At 38.3% G+C, this 17480-nt stretch overlaps 1 protein-coding gene across 1 annotated transcript in view; it reads right to left on the reverse strand.

The window, feature by feature from the left end:
• Window positions 1-17271, reverse strand: part of MUC2 (mucin 2, oligomeric mucus/gel-forming) — a 50701-nt gene extending 33430 nt beyond the window's left edge. Inside the window, exons 1-19 of the mRNA XM_059826127.1 lie at window positions 17202-17271; window positions 15286-15550; window positions 12704-12818; window positions 11928-12018; window positions 11423-11532; window positions 10968-11184; window positions 10394-10519; window positions 9556-9673; window positions 9095-9233; window positions 8339-8449; window positions 7254-7323; window positions 5430-5567; window positions 4723-4887; window positions 4047-4141; window positions 3080-3210; window positions 2175-2426; window positions 1362-1414; window positions 980-1089; window positions 400-551 (exon numbers count right to left, since the gene is read on the reverse strand). Of these exons, the coding sequence (XP_059682110.1) occupies window positions 400-551; window positions 980-1089; window positions 1362-1414; window positions 2175-2426; window positions 3080-3210; window positions 4047-4141; window positions 4723-4887; window positions 5430-5567; window positions 7254-7323; window positions 8339-8449; window positions 9095-9233; window positions 9556-9673; window positions 10394-10519; window positions 10968-11184; window positions 11423-11532; window positions 11928-12018; window positions 12704-12818; window positions 15286-15550; window positions 17202-17271 (2528 nt within the window). The remainder of the gene's footprint in view (window positions 1-399; window positions 552-979; window positions 1090-1361; window positions 1415-2174; window positions 2427-3079; window positions 3211-4046; window positions 4142-4722; window positions 4888-5429; window positions 5568-7253; window positions 7324-8338; window positions 8450-9094; window positions 9234-9555; window positions 9674-10393; window positions 10520-10967; window positions 11185-11422; window positions 11533-11927; window positions 12019-12703; window positions 12819-15285; window positions 15551-17201) is intronic.
• Between the last annotated feature and the right edge of the window lie 209 nt (window positions 17272-17480).

The following is a 17480-nucleotide window of genomic DNA, read 5'->3' on the forward strand; positions in this document are numbered from 1 at the left end:
GAACAAACCAAGCAGCTACCTGATACAACACAATGTGCATAATACCCATTTCAGTGTTACAGAGTGTCTTAAGTCTCAACTTCAATAGCTTAGCCTCTTTTTAAGCCTACAACATGATTTTTAATTCCGGACAGCTACGTTTTTTAGATCTGATAGCTTTTATATTTAAAAAATGCGTGCGCTTTCTCAATATGAGATGCCTACTGAAAACAGAGGTAGCTATTATCCTAATATATTCAGCGCAATCTGTATTTCCTCAGATAGCAGAAAGTATGCCGGAAAATAAAGGCCTGAAAATACCTGCAGCTATCATAGCCACTGTAGTACATAAGCCTAGACATGACTATTAATTTACTGCATAGAATATATTCTAGAAGAGAGTACAAAATTATAACTTACCAGGTGTTGCAGTCCACTGTTATCTTCTGTCCAGGAGCATACCATTGGTTGTTATGAATGCATGGGCAGTCCTTCTTCTCAACACAGCCCCCTTTCCCATCATCAAATAGACCTTCAGGACACACACAGCCTGAGACACACTCTGCTTGGAACTAAGGAATATAAGGAGAAATTGTTACTTTATGAAAAAGCACTGCATTTTTCTTCCACTTCTTCATAAACACTGGTAAAAACTGCATTTATAACCAAACAGCCTAATATTGATTTGTTTTATAAGATTTTTCTTTCTAGGTTTCTAATGTTTTGCTTTTCTTTTTTGATTGTCTAAGAACCCAAATCATATTTCACTTGGGAGGTATGACTCTACTGAAGACACAGTAAAAAGAAAACAGAGAGGGAAACTGTAAGGGGAATCATCATGAAACTGGCAACAGAGTAATATCATTGGGGAGAAAAGAAAGGAAGAATAAACCAAAGAGAAATAAGCTGTTAGTTACAACTGCATTTTCTGTGTTGCACTGTGTCATTTAAAGAATATAGAATAAAGTAAACATGCCATGGAGAAAAATTTAACACATACATGATCAGCTTGAGGAGCATGACAGCTAAGTTGTACAAGCGTTTGCGAAGTCCACTCTGGGGATGCATTGCAGTCGAAGTAAGTCTTGTTAGAAGAACATTCTGTTGCACCTGAAAGGTATGTTGTTGGTTTAGATGAACCAAGAAAAGGCAAAAGAAACGTGTCTGAAAGGTGGTAGTTACTGAGACAGAAATCTCAGGATATGTCTATCCTTATGAAAAAAAGAGGCTCGATGAAGACAGAACAAAGTGAAAATGTGTAACTGTTTCACATAAAGAGAAAAACATGCAAAACAAGTAAGTAGAGAATTCAGATGGGAAGTGTAGGTTTGGATTTGGGCTATGTTTTTTTATTTTATTTTACTTTATAGAATGTCACTTACTTTTCATTCTTATCATCACTGAAGTACACTGGATCTTTGCATTTCGGCAAACACTAGAAAAGAAGTGAAATAAGTAGCAATGAACTTGGAGAAAAAGTGTAGCAAGATTTTAGGCATAAAGCACAGAAAGGTTACGTTTTAAGGAATGACAGCTATTCTGTTAATCCTTAATACTATGCTTTTTGATGACTCGAGAAACAGATAATAATGAAACAGATAATAATGATAATTTAAATCAAAGACTTCATTTGGATACACAGTATATTTTCATGCCTATTCAACTCATCTGCTGCAAATTTGTTGGCCAGCATGCTTCATCTGCCAGATGAGAGAAGGAAGTTTGTCACAGTTTGCACTGATGATTCATGCAGCAAACAGTTGTCAAGAGTTCATGATAAAAAATAGCAGAATCGTGAAATTTGTTTTCAAAAGCCTATGCTACAGTAAAGACATATCAAGGGGACCTTCCTCCAGTGGAAAATACAAGCAATCTGTCTCTGACAGAAAAGAAAACAGCAACGTAACATTATAGCTGGCCTTTTTTCTTTCTTTTACCTCTCTGCTCAACAAAGCCCTGTTAACAGTGCAGCTTCAGAGTAACATTTGTCTGTGAAGGCCAGTACTCACACCTCCAAACAAAGCTGCACTTCTCAATTATTAAATTACATAGCAACAGGTTGATGCTTTGCTCAGCGTGAAGATGGTGTGAAATGTATTACAAATGTTCATTAAAGCACTAAGCAGCTTACACATAATAAGCAAATTTCAAAAGGGCTTTTATCCCCACAAAGAAGAAGCCACAATAAAACATACCAACGTTCTCCATCTTTTGTGACATATTCCCCTGGTTCCAGGTATGACCCCTTGTAATAACATGGGCACTTGGAGATAGGCACACAGGTATCATGGTTATCCAAGTATGTATTATATGGGCAGCCACAGCCATCCACAGGTGCAAAGTCTTGCAAGCAATGCTTTTCACCATCAGCAAGGGAACGACAGGTTTGCTGGCACATTGTAAGATTATAAAGGAAGATTTGATTTCCTGGGCAGGTAGACACTTCCCTAGCTGGAGGGAAAATAAACAAACTGATAAATAAGGGATGCAGGATGGGCAGTTTAACCTTGACATTTCTGTTTTTGTTTCTTTGGCTGTGCAGCATGGAGTGGTAAAAATACTCCCTTACATCTTATTAAAGTACAAAAATGTCATAAGTCACAAGTAATGCTAGCCTAACTTTGTTTACCAGTTGAAGACTTCTTTTTAACTGCTACTACTACTTTCATATCCATATTTTTTTCACATCCTGATAATCAGAGAGAGAGCACAATACAATAAACTCCTAGTCTCAACAATACTGTACTGTTGATGAAAAGCAAGCACAACGATAAACAAAGACCCTGATAAGCAAAGACAATGTAAAAACCACGATGGCTGTGATACCATTAGTCAAAGATAGAAATAGCATTATTATTTAAACTGGGGAAAGAAGGTGAAAGTGAAAAATATTGCTTTCTACTTTTAAACATGTCATGAACAAATGACAGCTAAAGAATATAACATGAATTAGTAAACATTATAAGCAGTGTCTCTTCTAAGTCCATTACACATTTCTAAGATACTCCAAATGCCTTAAAATTGAGATCACTGACAACCAAATTCAGAGAACATGCTTATTTCTCGTGGCTAATTAATTCCACGGGGATTACAGCTCCACTTACTGCAGACACTTTTTCTCCAGCCTCCCAGTATGACCCCTTTGAAAGCACAGGCTCTTGAGTAAGAGGACAGGGCAGCACACAAGCACTCTTCATTGTCTTCGCAGAGGCAGGTGTCATATTTACATTTCTGAAAAAAGAATGAAAGGTCAGTAAGCCCACAGGAAACCAAGGGGCAATTGCAACTCAGTTGCTATGAAATATCCTGCGTCCTTTTTCTGACGCTATTTTTATTAATTCCCATGATCAGAGAACAATGGAAGGAATGGACAAAGACCAGAGACTTAAAGTGCTGCTTCATCTCATACACAATGAAAAAGTTTGGATGCTTATCCTAACCTAAGCCAAGCCTCTTGAACCTTTAAAAAGTAGCCAGCCTCCTAAAAATACCTTTCTTAAAAGATTTTGATACCATTCTTTCTCAGTTACAACTTAGAAATGCAGAGATCCATAAAAATCAAAAATCATAATGGCAAAATATTAACCAAATCTATGAAGATCTTCACAAAATTTGAGCTCAGACTGAGTTCCAGGTATGAGCAAAGACTTAGGAATTTCTTCTTTTTTGCTCACTTACTGCTCAACAGTGATGAGCGCAGGGGAAAAAGAAACCATGGAGATTCTGGAATAAAAATTATTTGTTGTTACATTCCAACCAATACAGGAAACTTAACAAATATTTACTTTTTCTTTTTTTCTGACCTTCAATCCAATAAAAATGTACATTAAATACAAAACATAAAAAACAAAAGAACAAATGTATCTTTTTCTTCAGCACCACTCCATAAGAATCTCATCATAGGACATACTTTGGATGCATGCTGCCTCTGTTAATCACTGCAAAAACTTCACCAGCTCTTATGGGCAAGCTACCCAGTAATGTCTCAAATGTTTGAACAATGATAAATGTCTACAGTCATCCATCTGAAATAAAGCAGTACTAAAAAGACAGCAAGATTACAATACCTTATAGTATTCTGAAGGATCAATGATTAAGTGACATCTTGCAAAAGGACCCTCTGAGTTTTTCAGCAAGGAACACCAATGCTCAGCATAATTTGCTGAAAAAAAGGAGAAAAAGGAAATTATATCATTGTAATCATCACATTCACTTATCTTCCTTGTGCTATGTCTAGTTATGTTGTCACATAAATGCAATGCAACCATACAAATGAGAGAACTGTGTGCATTTTGGGGAGTGAAGAAACTACGTGCAATCACTGCACATGTATTTCAAATATCTGATTCAGTTATCTAGCAGTAGACACGCAATCATAAAATCAAAAATCGTATCTTACTGCTGCAACTTGTCTACATGGAATTGTGTTTGGGGACCATAAAACTAAGTTAAACATAGGGATAAATAATACTAGGAAATACAAGCTGCCTTTGCAGATAATATAAATTAATGACCTTGCTTCCCTATCTTCCTCTAAGATCACCCCCTAAACTTTCACTTCAATTTGATAGAAAAGTAGTGCTCGTATGTATACATACTTGCAAAGATTAATTATTAATTTGACAGTCCTCTAAAAAAAACTTCAGTGCCACACTACAACTCTTACATGCCTGTTGCAGTAATATACAGCAACCACTGCTCATTCTGGCAGAAGCCAACCATCTGACTTATTAGTGTGCTTACCACTTTCGATGCTGAGACTGCAGGGGTCTTCCAGCTTTTCTACCTGGTCCATACAGGTGGACTGAGCTTTCCATGTGTTAGCAAAGGCAGATCCTGTAGCTTCTACCAGCCCACCGGTTGCTTTAAAGTCATCACCTTCCATTCCATTAAAGTTTCCACAAAGACCTATTGAAAAAGAAAGTAAAAATTTTACCTAGTTATTACTCATTCTCATTCTAAAAGCTCAAAGGGAAAGGAACAACTGATCACAAACATTAGAAAAAAAAGTTCATACAGCTGATTATTCCACCTCAATATTAATGCATACTATAAGTGCTGAAGATTTAGGAGCCCTAATTTAAATCTTTAACCTCTTAAGAAGAATAGTCTTCATGAAAATATCTCTGCCTCAGGAGATCACTACCCTAACATGTGTTTTTTCTGATGATATTAAAACCACAAAATGCACCAAAAGCCTGGTTTTGTGGTTAGAAATTGAACTGAATACAAAAGTAAGGAATATTCTAAGAAACATTCATGTACTGGCACCAGAGTGATAGGTCTCTTCAATATGAAATAATAAAAACTCATTTCTAGATCGCTTGAGTCAATCCTCTTCCAACGTTTTGGGTTCTACTTTTAGTTTCCTCCTCTTAAATCAATAAGTAGCAAGAATTATCACTCATTTAAAGAATACACGACTCTTCAGCTGTGGAACAGACACTTGCCTTGAAGTTTTCCTTGAACTGACTGATCCACAGTCACAAACAGCTGCATGACTGGAAACAACTGGATCTGTAGCTGAAGCCCAAAAGAAGTTTGTACAACAAGGTAGTAGGACGATGGCTTGAATACTGAGAAGCTGGCTGAAAAACAAAACATGAACTATGCAGTAAACACACACATAGGCTGCCAAAAGAAACACTTCTTATTAGATTCTAAGGTATCACCTGCCATGAAAACTCTGAGATCGGGTACAAATTAATCATTTTTTCCTCTAAAAATTGCTGGCCAATAGATACAATGCTGGTCTCCACTAACTTAACAAGTTGATTACCTATAATGACTCATCCCTGGGGTTGGAACTAAATTTAGATTTTCTGCGATACAGCTTCAATGCTGACTCATTAATGCTGAGCAATCTGAAGAGCAAGAAGTTTTCTGAGAAAGTATTATCCCAGCACTGTTGTATACAATAAGTAATAAGTGTGTCTCTACAAGCCAATACATAGCTAAATACTACTACTACTAAAACGTTAGATGCTTATACATAAGTTAAGAAAGCCATTATAGAAACATCAGCAGAACTAAAATACAAAATCAGCATAGTGGAGGAACCAGGTTTCCTAATTAGAATCATAGAATAGATCAAGTTGGAAGGGACCCGTAAGGATCATAGAGTTCAATTCCCTGCTCTTTGAACGACTACCTAAAACTAAACCATATGACTAAGAGTGTCATCCAGATGCTCCTTGAACGCAGACAGGCTTGGTGCCATGACTACTTCCCTGGGGAGCCTGCTCCAGTGACCGACCACCCTCTCAGTGAAGAACCTTTTCCTAATGTCCAACCTGAACTTCCCCTGACACAGCTTCATTCCATTTCCTCGTGTCCTATCGCTGTTCATCTGGGAGAGGAGATCAGCACCTCCCCCTCTGCTGCTCCTCTTGAGAAAGTTGTACACTGCGACGAGGTCACCCGTCAGCCTTCTCCTCTCTAAACTGAACAAATCAAGTGACCTCAGCTGCTCCTCACAAGTCTCACCCTCGAGACCTTTCACCATCTTGGTTGCCCTCCTCTGGACACACGCTAATAGTTTGATGACCTTATATGTGCACCCAAAACTGCACACAGTACTTAAGATGGGGCTGCACCAGTGCAGTGCAGAGTGGGACAATCACCTCCCTCGGGCAGCTAGCGATGCTGTGCTTGATGCACCCCAGGACACGGTGGGCCCTTTTGGCTGCCAGGGCACACTGTTGATGCATATTCAACTTGCCATCAACCCAAACCCCCTGATCTCTTTCTGTGGGGCTCCTCTCCAGGCTCTTGTCCCCCTATTTGTACATATAACCAGGATTACACTGTCCCAGGTGCAGAATCTGGCTCTTGCTCTTATTAAGTTTCATATGGTTGGTGACTGACCAGCTCTCTAGTCTATCCAGATCTCTTTACCCTTGAGGGAGTCTGCAGCTCCTCCTAATTAGGTATCATCAGCAAACTTACTTAATGTACATTCAACTCCTGCATCCAGACCATTTATAAAAACATTAAAGAGCACTGGCCCTAAAAATCAAGCCCTGGGGAGCCCCGCTGCTGACTTTCAAGATGCTGATATTCAAGATGTATGAAAAAAGTGAAGGGACATTTTTTTCAATCATCTGCTGTATACAGAGTCAGTCTGACCATGAAATTCTCAGTCATGACTATTAAACCACATTCATCCTCAAGTTGTTCCAAAATCTGAACGAATTTCATATGCCTCTCTTCCACTTTTGCCTCTGAAAAAATACACCTCTGCATGAGAAGCCACACAAGGCTATGTCCCTTACCTGAAACATGAGGTACATTCACTGTCATCTCATTCAGTAACACACTGCCATCTGATCTGAAAACCACCACCTGTATAATAGCAAATAGAATCAATGAGGTTCCAGGTACTGAGAGGAAAACGAACTAATAAAAAAAAAAATGAAGGAGGGAGACATTTTGCACATTTAGACTGTGACGAGAATTTAAAATCTTTGAAAGGAAGAATCTGTCTCAAAATTGAATGTGGCAGCAGACCTGTAGGATACAAGCAAGGTTTTGTCTTGCTATTCAGTGTTTCACTTACACCTGCCTACAACAATTTATAGCAATAACAAAATGCAAAGCTTGTTTATATTGGGCACCTTGGTTTCAGCAAGTAAAAGAAAATATTGGGCCTTCAGAATCTATAGCCAGTTCCTATTCCCTATAAAAGCATGTACTACATCTTCAGTGTAACGGTTTAGTATGATTTGCGCATGGTAAGAAAGCAGTTTGTTAAATGCTCGTAAAATGCTGGTCTGTACATACAGAAACATAAAATGATGGGTTTCTGATTTAGTTTGGTTTTGTTCTAGTTTTGCTGGCAAGGACATGGAAGACCAGAAACATGGGAGGAAAGTTATGTGGACATATATGTAAAATTATGTATAAATATAGTCTAGATACTCCCATAACCAAACAGAATACTCAAGTGAATGAAAATATAAATATTTAAGAAGGTTGGACTGTATCAACATTCAAAGATGGGATCTCATCTGAAAAAGACTCAATTAGATCTATAAAATTATATTTGAACAAAGCAAAATACTGTGAGGGGAGGAAGAATGGTACTCTTCCTTCCAGCCAGCCTGGAATACAGTGAGAATAATCATAAAGCACAGAGCAGAGAAGGGAAGAGGGGAAAATGCCAGCTTATTTGAATCTCATTTTTTGTTCTGTTTAGGTCTGTTCTGAGTTCTCGAGGTAGAAGCCTGAGTTGTTTTTCAGCCTGTCTGAGGTGCCTTATCTATCCACAATAGCAACTCCAGGAGAATTAGTCATTGGTCCACAGTAAGGGAAATATGCTAATTTTCAACATATCTAGCAGAACCCATAGAACACTTACATTTTTTTTGTGATCTACTAACAGCACAACAGACTTCAAACAGGTCTGCCTGTCTGTGGAGCCACAGGGAGCCAGCTCTGCCAGGAGAGCATGACTGTCATCTACAGTACCCTACAATCACAGGGAAATAAATGTCCATTAGTCCAACCAAAAATCTCACAATATTTCCAAAACAAAGACTAAAGTCATCAGCTGCAATAACAATTCCTAGAACTTAGCTATTAAGACCACCATTTCAGCACTGGCTCTGGAAGCTGAACCGTCTTTCAAAGAAATTGAGTGGTATGGTTTCTAGTTCAACAAGATCTTTGTCATTCTCTAGAAAAACAGGCACCAGATATTTTAGGGACAATAGCTGCCTAGCTGCTTTCCCTAGTTGACTTTGACACTCAGACACAGAAACAGCTATTACAGATCTGGCTGAGAGCTTCTAATCCTGAGAACTGCCAATTTTTGCAGTCTACCGATCCATGCAGCCAGAGCGATCCTTTGATTTCTCATACATGAAGGACTCCACTGGATAATGACAGCATACATAGTCTACTATCTGACTAAGTTAACCACCCATTGCAGTAAGTGCCCAACTCCCCTCTAGGGCTATTACAGTCCATCCTGAATTTTCCAGTACAGCTTTTAGCATTTCTGCTTCCCTCATCCCATAAAAATGGAATAAACCAACAATTTATAGCTGTTACCTATCAGCACGCAGACACTTGTGTTTACTCTACAAGAGAAAAGCCCTACAGTACACAGTACCTTGGCCAACACATAGTAACAGTCTCCATGGAAGGTGTATTTCTTCCCATCAAAAGTGGTAATATGGGAACCTCCTTCCACTGAACACGTGCCTGGACAGGGTAAATCTTTGCACGTCCATCTGCCTGAATCACAGGTGCTATAAACAGACAAATAACAAAAAAATGCTTGTAGATATTACAGGAGCTGAGAGCACTGAAAGCATCTGTATGCCTAGCAGACAGCAAGATACCCCCAGGTGTTTTAAAACTGTATCTTTGACTATTTCCTTAAGATTTCCGCTCTGCCATATGCCATAGATACAAGATGACTTTTCAGAAAATTGGTTGTATAGTCGTGCAATATAAACGTTAAGTGCAGAATGCTTTCATGAAGTCTCCTATGACTGAGTGGAAGATTGAAAAATGCAGACCCATTTACAATCATTCACAAAAAGGTGTATAAACAACCATGATCCTTACCATTCTTCACATTCATTGGTAATGCTTTCTCCAGGTGAATACTCCTTTTCATGGAGTTTGCAGGGGCACTGGCTAACAGGTATGCAGCCTTTTCCAGTAATATCATCATACACAGTTCCTGTAAAGCGCAACAGTAAACTATTGCAGCTATTTCTGAAATAAGCGATTTCCACAGAGGGTAAACTCTGAGAGGAGGCATGCTCTCATCTTGACACAGAAAGCAGAGGCTGAGATTATCAAAACTGTCAAGGATACTGTTTCTACCTTTTGTAATATAAGGCACATGGAAAACACTTTTATCCAGCCTTGAAAATCTAAGTCTATCCATTTATACAATAATACACGGATAGAAAGCTTAAAATACATAAAATTCTGAGATTGTTTTTGTATACAAGTTTAGATTTTCAGTACTTCTGGCATACTCTGTAGACTATCATTGTAATCTTTTTTCCTAAGACTGACAGTAAGTCTGAGAATTTCATTCACTGCCCCTCATTATCACTCACTGGGCAAATGATGTCCATTGTCTCAGAATTATTCAACATAAAAAGCATGATTTTCTATATATTAGCAGAAGTCCATTTGTTGAGAATTAAGAAGCAGATTTATTACCTATCATTGTGTTAATATGATTTAACTATAAAATCCTTGATTAATTAATCAATTATGATCTCCTTTTTTAAAAACCTTATAATTATGTTCCCCTAGGGGGGGAAATAATGAGTAGCAGTGCTAACTTCTTAAGATATAATTTGACTACATTTAATATTCTAGCTATGACCTCCTTTGCCAAAGCTCTCGATTTTGTTCCGTATACAATAGCAAGAACAACACTTGCCTTCAGGGCAGAAGCAACCATCCATGTAGTGTTCCTCACAAAGGCTGCTGATCTGCAAGTGTGAGCAAGTATCCATGCAGGGTGAGCCACTTTCTCTATAGATCATGGTATCAGGACAGGTCTTGGCTGAGAGAATGAGAAAGACACCACCAGTTATTTGAAACCACAGTTAGTGAGAAACCACAGATCATATCCCTACTCCCCTCAAGTCAGTGGTGTCCCAAGCCAGACTCCATCTGGCAAAGCATGTTTGTCACTTTCTGAACTGTTTTCCCTACTTTTTACATTTTCTTATTTTGGTCTTGAATAGATCAAATTATCCCAGTCATCTGCAGCATCAGATCTCACAGTTTTTTAATGGGAACAGAATTTCTGCTTGCTGAAAAATATTTCTTAACAATAAGGATAACAGAAGAAGAAAACAGGAAGAACATAGTATGTAGTTTATTGCACTACTGGTATGAAATTTATAATATATGCCTACAGTTTTGTAAAGAAGGAATTAATATAAATATTTCACAGTGCTACATCCATGAGACATTTGTTTCTTTGTAAAATTTATAGAGCTGCTTACGGCAAAAGTACTGTGTCCTCCATTCACCCGGCCGGCCACCGGCATGCGAACACTGGCGAGAATACTCAGAGATGGTACTGCAGAGGCAGAAGGAGTCCTCATTTCCATTACATGCACACTTGTCCTGCATGCAAGCTTGGATGTACGTTTCCAAATTAAGACGTAACCGACAATCAGTAAATGCAGAGGAAGTCAGCAGCCTCTCACACTCACGACGCTAAGGAGGAAGAGTAATAACATTAAGAGATTTGTAAGCACCTGAGCTTCTAGACACTTCCTGTCTTGTCATTCAAAACCATTGTCTTCTGAACAGCAACAGTTATTCAAGAAAGGAAGAAGCAAGCATTTGCCCTGGAAGGGACAAAGTCTTCCCAGCTCCTCACACACTAACTCCCCATAGCACAAGGATGTCTCCATGTGTCATGCAAGTGACATTCACTACTAGGAATACTCACATGGCCATTACAGCTTGGAAGAGCCTGAGTTTCATCAGGATCTTCACATTTGGCATTGGGTTTGCTGATCTTCTGTAAATTCCCATACGTAATTGAGTTGTAGCTTGTAACTATGAGAAAAAAATTACAAAGAGGACTTGCTGAGCCCCAAAAATTAACGAGAAGCATCTGATTCCTGGGACTCTACTGATTAAGGAAAACAGATACTAAGGTATCAAATATGCCTGTCAGACACAGGTCTCCTCTCTGAACTATGTCTATTATGTCTAAGTGTGCTTAAAAATGTAAAGTGGTAACGAGAAAAGAAGGCCAGTAGAGAAAAGAACAAGATGATTCATCTGGAATAAAATAACCTTAGACCAGGAATGCAGCACTGGAACATAATGTTTATTCTGGGGCAATACAGAAATCTCTCAGGTGAAGTTTGCTCTCCTGGGATGCTCCTATGCACAACGCTTATCAGCCTATCTTCTGTGACAGCTGTCAGTATGGTAGGATGACTCACCTCCATTGATAAACTCATTGTAGATTGGAAGTCCATTGTAATCCCCACAGAGACCACATGTATGGTTATTAAATTTGCTGTCCAGCTCCACCTAGGTAATGGAAAGAAGAAGAAAAAACAGAAAAGAATTAAATGGAGCATGAAGACATTCCAAAGCAAATATGTTTACTCAAAAGGGAAGTTCCTAAGTGACAGAAGTGATGGGGAAAAGTCTTAGAGAAGCAGCTATTGCAAATTGATTTGTAACATAGTTAATAAACACAGTTAGATGCAAAAAGTAACACGGAAAACAGAAAGAAAGGACTAAAGTTCCTGTATTTCAATAATGACAGTAAATGGCACGGTGACAGAGATGAAAAGGAAAGCATTCTTAAAATCACAGGACTTTTTTTTTTAACCTTCTTTTTTTCCCTACTGGGATAAAATTTAAGTATTGCTATGAATGAGGAAAGTCGATGATGGCAGTCCTTTAAAAGACAAAGGAAAACGTAGATTGGATTGGGGGGGTGCTGTAGCAAAAACATTAGCTGTTTCTCAGAAAGTGCCTTCTCCCTTTCTTGAGACAAGTAAGATCATCTGCATGCCATACTGCTACCTCTGTCACATTGCAGAGAAGGGAACTTTATGTTTTTAAAATAAGGTACTATGAGTGTCAGTTGGGTGAGTCAGCCTAACACTCTAGCTCTGTTCAGTTCATGAGATTCTACTTCTGCTCAGTATACGGTAATCTGTTAAACCCAGGAAATACCAATAAAAAAGACTCGGATTACACATACCATCAGTGCATCTTCCTGATTCCATATCAGAATCAGGCCTAATTTGGCATAAACCTTGGTGTAAATGTCATTGCTCTCAATGAGCACACCAGAGCTGTAGTAAGGTGTCTTCACACTAGGAAGAAAAATCAGACACTTTGCATTAGTACAGAAACATAAGGGGTGATATGAATGTCTGTAACAAGCCAAATACCCTAATGAATAGAGAAACCAGTCTCTGTCTACCTGATCCTAGCTGTACAGGATGCCTTGTTTTAATGAGGCATAAATTCCTCTCTCTGATACTTGACGTAGTAACTCATTGCCTTTAAAAGGCAAAGCAATTTCAGAGGCAAAGCTTCCCTGAGGGCACGGGTTCTTTAAGAAAGAAGCCAAAATATCAGATGTCTTCAACTTAATCAAAGGAAAATCCATCATCATTTTGGTATTAACAGAGGATATTCAAACATTCACTAATAAATTACTTCAATGAAAGAAGTAAAAACATAAATGGAAACTTTTCATTAGCAAAAGACCTGACAACCATTTCAGAGAGAATGAATGTTCCTTTACAAGGATCTTCCTCCTCAAGAGAGAATTGAAAAAGCACAGGCAGATACAGGGACTGCCAACAAAAGTTTGAAAAGAAAAGAGCATGTTAAGAGGAATTCAGTAGTTTGTTTCAGTAGTTAATTCATTAGTTTTGGGTTGACAGGACCAAGCTTGTTAACGGTGACAACAAGGTGTGTTGACGTGACAGAAGATATTTTGCAGAAGGCTGAGCATAGATGTTTTTGTCTGATAAAGAATCAATTCACCAGATCTCTCTCCTGTTCTTGTACATGTGTCTTAGAGTGCACTAGGTAACAATTTCGTTCAGCAATAAAGGGATTGTGGCAAGCAGCCTCATCCTATAAAATCTAAAGAACTAGAGTCTGTTCAAACAGAAGTAGCATAAACTGTAATCCAGTCAAAATAACCAGTTCATTTTCTACAGATTTGTCAATATAATTGTTACCTATCAGGATTCACGTATGTCTACGCACATCTCCTCTTAACTAGTCTCTTGACTGGGAATTTTTCCAACTATTTACCTCAGGCATTTTTAACATGGCCAAATGACTTACACATCTAAATACTAGGTGGGAACTCAGAAGCCATTATTTCTACTTTTGGCTGCATTGTTCATCCTCTGGACAACGAGGCCTTAAGAGATCATGTTTTTGGAGAGGGATTATAAAACATTGGGCAGGTTTTCACCTTTCAGCTATCACAGTGTGGAATATTTCTCTTTTTTTCTCATACTAGGACATTCAGTCAATCAGTGGATCAGGTACCAAAAGGCAAATTCATACATTTTTCTACTTTACAGTTTTCACTTCGGTAGTGTGAAATGCTATTTTACGTGACAAGGGATCATATGTCATTTAAAGAGCAATATGGAAAATTAAGTTCTACAAAAAACTAAATCCCCCATGCAGCACAAACCTGTTCAGAAGGGATGTATTGTTTTATGAACACTACCTAAACTAAGCCTCTTTTTGTATTAAGAAAAACAATTTTTAAAGGATTTCTAAACTTGTTTTTCATAGAGTTCTTTTTAAGACCTGAGTACACAATAAAGGGCTTTTTCAATTTGGGTCAAGAATGCATTTTTTTATAACTTCATATAATTTTGTTATGTATTCTGGTATGATCCCTGGAAAATTGAATGTTATTCTCTATCTTTGAACAGATTTTCATTGCAGTGGCTTCCAAACTTCAGAGCAAAAGCTGAATTCTGGACAAAACCCAGTCCTACAATGACAATAAAGGATTTTTTTTTAAATTATGCTAAGACATACTAACAGCCAGTTTCTTCCATCTTCAGATCTATGTCTTAACCTATGAGTTGCTTCACTTGTTTCAGTGTGTATATACGCACACATCGAAAGCATAGTCTAACGATAGGAAAGGCTAGGTTAAGACACTACTTCGCACCAGTAATGGTGTCAGACTAGTTCCTTATGTGACCATGTTACAGGAGGAGAAAAATACTACAACTTACTGTGAAAAAGTACATATTGCCACATACAGATTAGTGTAGATTTTGACCTGCATTATATCTGTAATAATCCCTTGAGGAATGGCCATTGGACCTTAAAGAGTTATTTATGAATATCAGAGCAAAACACCTCTCTTCTGCCACAAAATAAAAGACCCTGGAGAAAGGCATCTTCATTTTTGAGGACTTGCTAGACCATCTGCTAAGGTAAACTTAAGGTGATGCCATAAAACAAATGAAGCTATGTCATTTTACGCCACTGAAAGATCTGGCTCATGAGCTGCGTTGTTTCCTGCACAACCAGAAGAAGGATTCACTCAAACCTCTTCCTGACTTTCATTTAAATCATGCCTTATGCCAGTGTAGAAGTTACAATTAATACTAAAGCCTCTCCCCAAAACAATTTTTATACTGGATTTCAAAGGGCTTTTTTTTTTTGCTTGTGGAAATACTTGTAGCAGTTACCTTAATGGTATACAGACAGGTGTGTAAAGAATCAATCCTGCTTTTATGTTCCCAGCACATTTCTCTGAAATACTATCATACTAAAGGAACTTACATCCGCCCATCCACCACGGCCAGTTTTGGTCTGAGATACACCGTAAAGTCCTTGACTGTTATCAGAATATACTGGATCACAGGGTGGTTATTGCTGTTCAGAGCACGCTGAATGTGGACAGAGAACTCCTTGTAAGAGTCTCGGCAGTCAGAAGCAAAATTATACTCGCAAATGCCAGGGAATTGGTAGATGTCTCCATCAAAAGTTTTGAAATGGTTGTTTCCCCAAGTGCTGCAGACAGAGTGGCCATGGTTTCTTCTCCTTCCTGTTAAGTGGTGAAAAAGAAATAGGTATGAAAAAAGTGAAAGGAGCGAGCTAGCATCAAGAAAAGATAAGTGTTGCATTTTACAGTAGAAACCACCTGCACTCATGTGCACAGTGATTCCACAGATCTCAAGCCTGATCAAGTATCTGCCTATTAAGCAGAAGAGATGTGAATCTCTAATGGAAAATAAGACATTAACAAATACTGCTGAGACCTGGGTATATCTTATAATCCTCACTGAGGTGAAGGAACTTGTCTACATGAGGTGGGGAAACTTGACCCTCTGACCACTAACAAGCTGGTGCATCAGTGCACTGGAGTTGTTTTGCCAAATACATGAATTTATTCTGAATCACAGTATTATTCTTAGCAATATTAAATATTCCTAAGAGCTATTTTCTTCCCTGATGCAACATGCACTAGAAAGGAAACAGAGTTAGGAAACCAAGAAAGTACCACTCCTACTCTGGAAGGCAAACAGGTTAAATGTTATGAAAGGACTTGTGCATAACAGGAGTTTTTAAAGAATTCCTTCTTTTCCTAACAGTAGCAGTGATTTCTATTAATACAGAATAGAAATTTTTCAGAAGATAGATCAGAAAATAACCATGGTAGGAGAAAAAAAAAAAAAAAATTTTTTTGGCAATAGCAAAAGATGATGATACTTATTCCCTTCCCAGCCATTTATACCAACAAATAATACAAATTAACACGGTATCTGATAAATCTCAAGATGCTGTAGGTTAGGGGAGAACATAAAAGCTGAGCATATTTGCAAAGCTTGCCAATGTACCAAAAGCACACATGCCACTCTTTTTTACAAGATCTTCTTGCAGTGTTTAATTTGAGAAAGCAAAACTACCAAGGGGACCTCTAAGTTATTGTACTTTGATGGTATCAATCATACCAGATATAGCCAGGCAAGCTGGTATGCTTCTCTCCCCAGAAGGAAGGCCTCACAGAGATTCTCCCAGAGCTCACAGCTAGAATACCAAATGCAAGATAATGCTTTCCTCCCATCCTGAATTCAAGACGCAGCAGACAGAGACCAATACCCCAAACCCGATCGCTGCACAAAATGCAACGCCTATTCCTCCAAAAATAGTTTTCAGTATAAGAGCTCCATTTGAACACTTCAAACAAAGTTGATAACAAATAGAGTAAATTAGAGCTTTTACAGAAGGATTATTAATGTCCTGAATGACAAAATGAGCTTTGTCCAATGTTACTACATTCACTTTTGAAGAAAGTATTTTTGTCATTCCAAAGTAATGGAAGGCACAATCATCCACTTTCTTCATCGCTGCGACAATGAGCCTCCCAAACTCCTATAGTTGCTTTCTGCCAAGTAGTTGCCGTACCTAGGAAAGTCTCAACGCATGGAAAGAAAAGCAACACTGAAAATATTTTCCAAGCACATCAAACTAGAGATTAATGCAGTAGATATTGGTACTAATCTCTCCAAAGAGAGCAGTATCTACCTATGTTGGCTGAGCCATGTAGCCTCAATATTAATTAAGAAAATTAAGGCACCTTAAAACTCCAGTGCGTTATTTAAATGCACTGCCGGCTCCTACCTCTGCAGTGGTATCTTAATTCTCTCCCTCTTTTCTAGGACGCAATCTGCTACCACTTCATTTCTAGAGCTTACCTTTTCTTATTTCATTTGCATAGGAAAGAGCCAGCCAGAGCATAAAAAGGCTGGCAACTCTTAGCCCCATGGTGGCTAAGGTGAGTGAACTGGGAACTCCTCTGAAAACTTTATATAATATCCACTGATGTAATTGGTTCTATGACAGGGGAGGAGATACAAAGGGAGGAGGAAAGAGGAGGGGTAAAAAAAATAGGCGTGATATTTACAGAAGATAAGAAGAAGTAAACAGACAGGTATTTTTCACCATAAATGAAGGAATTCAGTGTACAGGAAATG

Source organism: Gavia stellata, chromosome 17 (genome assembly GCF_030936135.1).
Source record: "Gavia stellata isolate bGavSte3 chromosome 17, bGavSte3.hap2, whole genome shotgun sequence".
NCBI classification, from domain to species: Eukaryota; Metazoa; Chordata; class Aves; order Gaviiformes; family Gaviidae; genus Gavia; species Gavia stellata.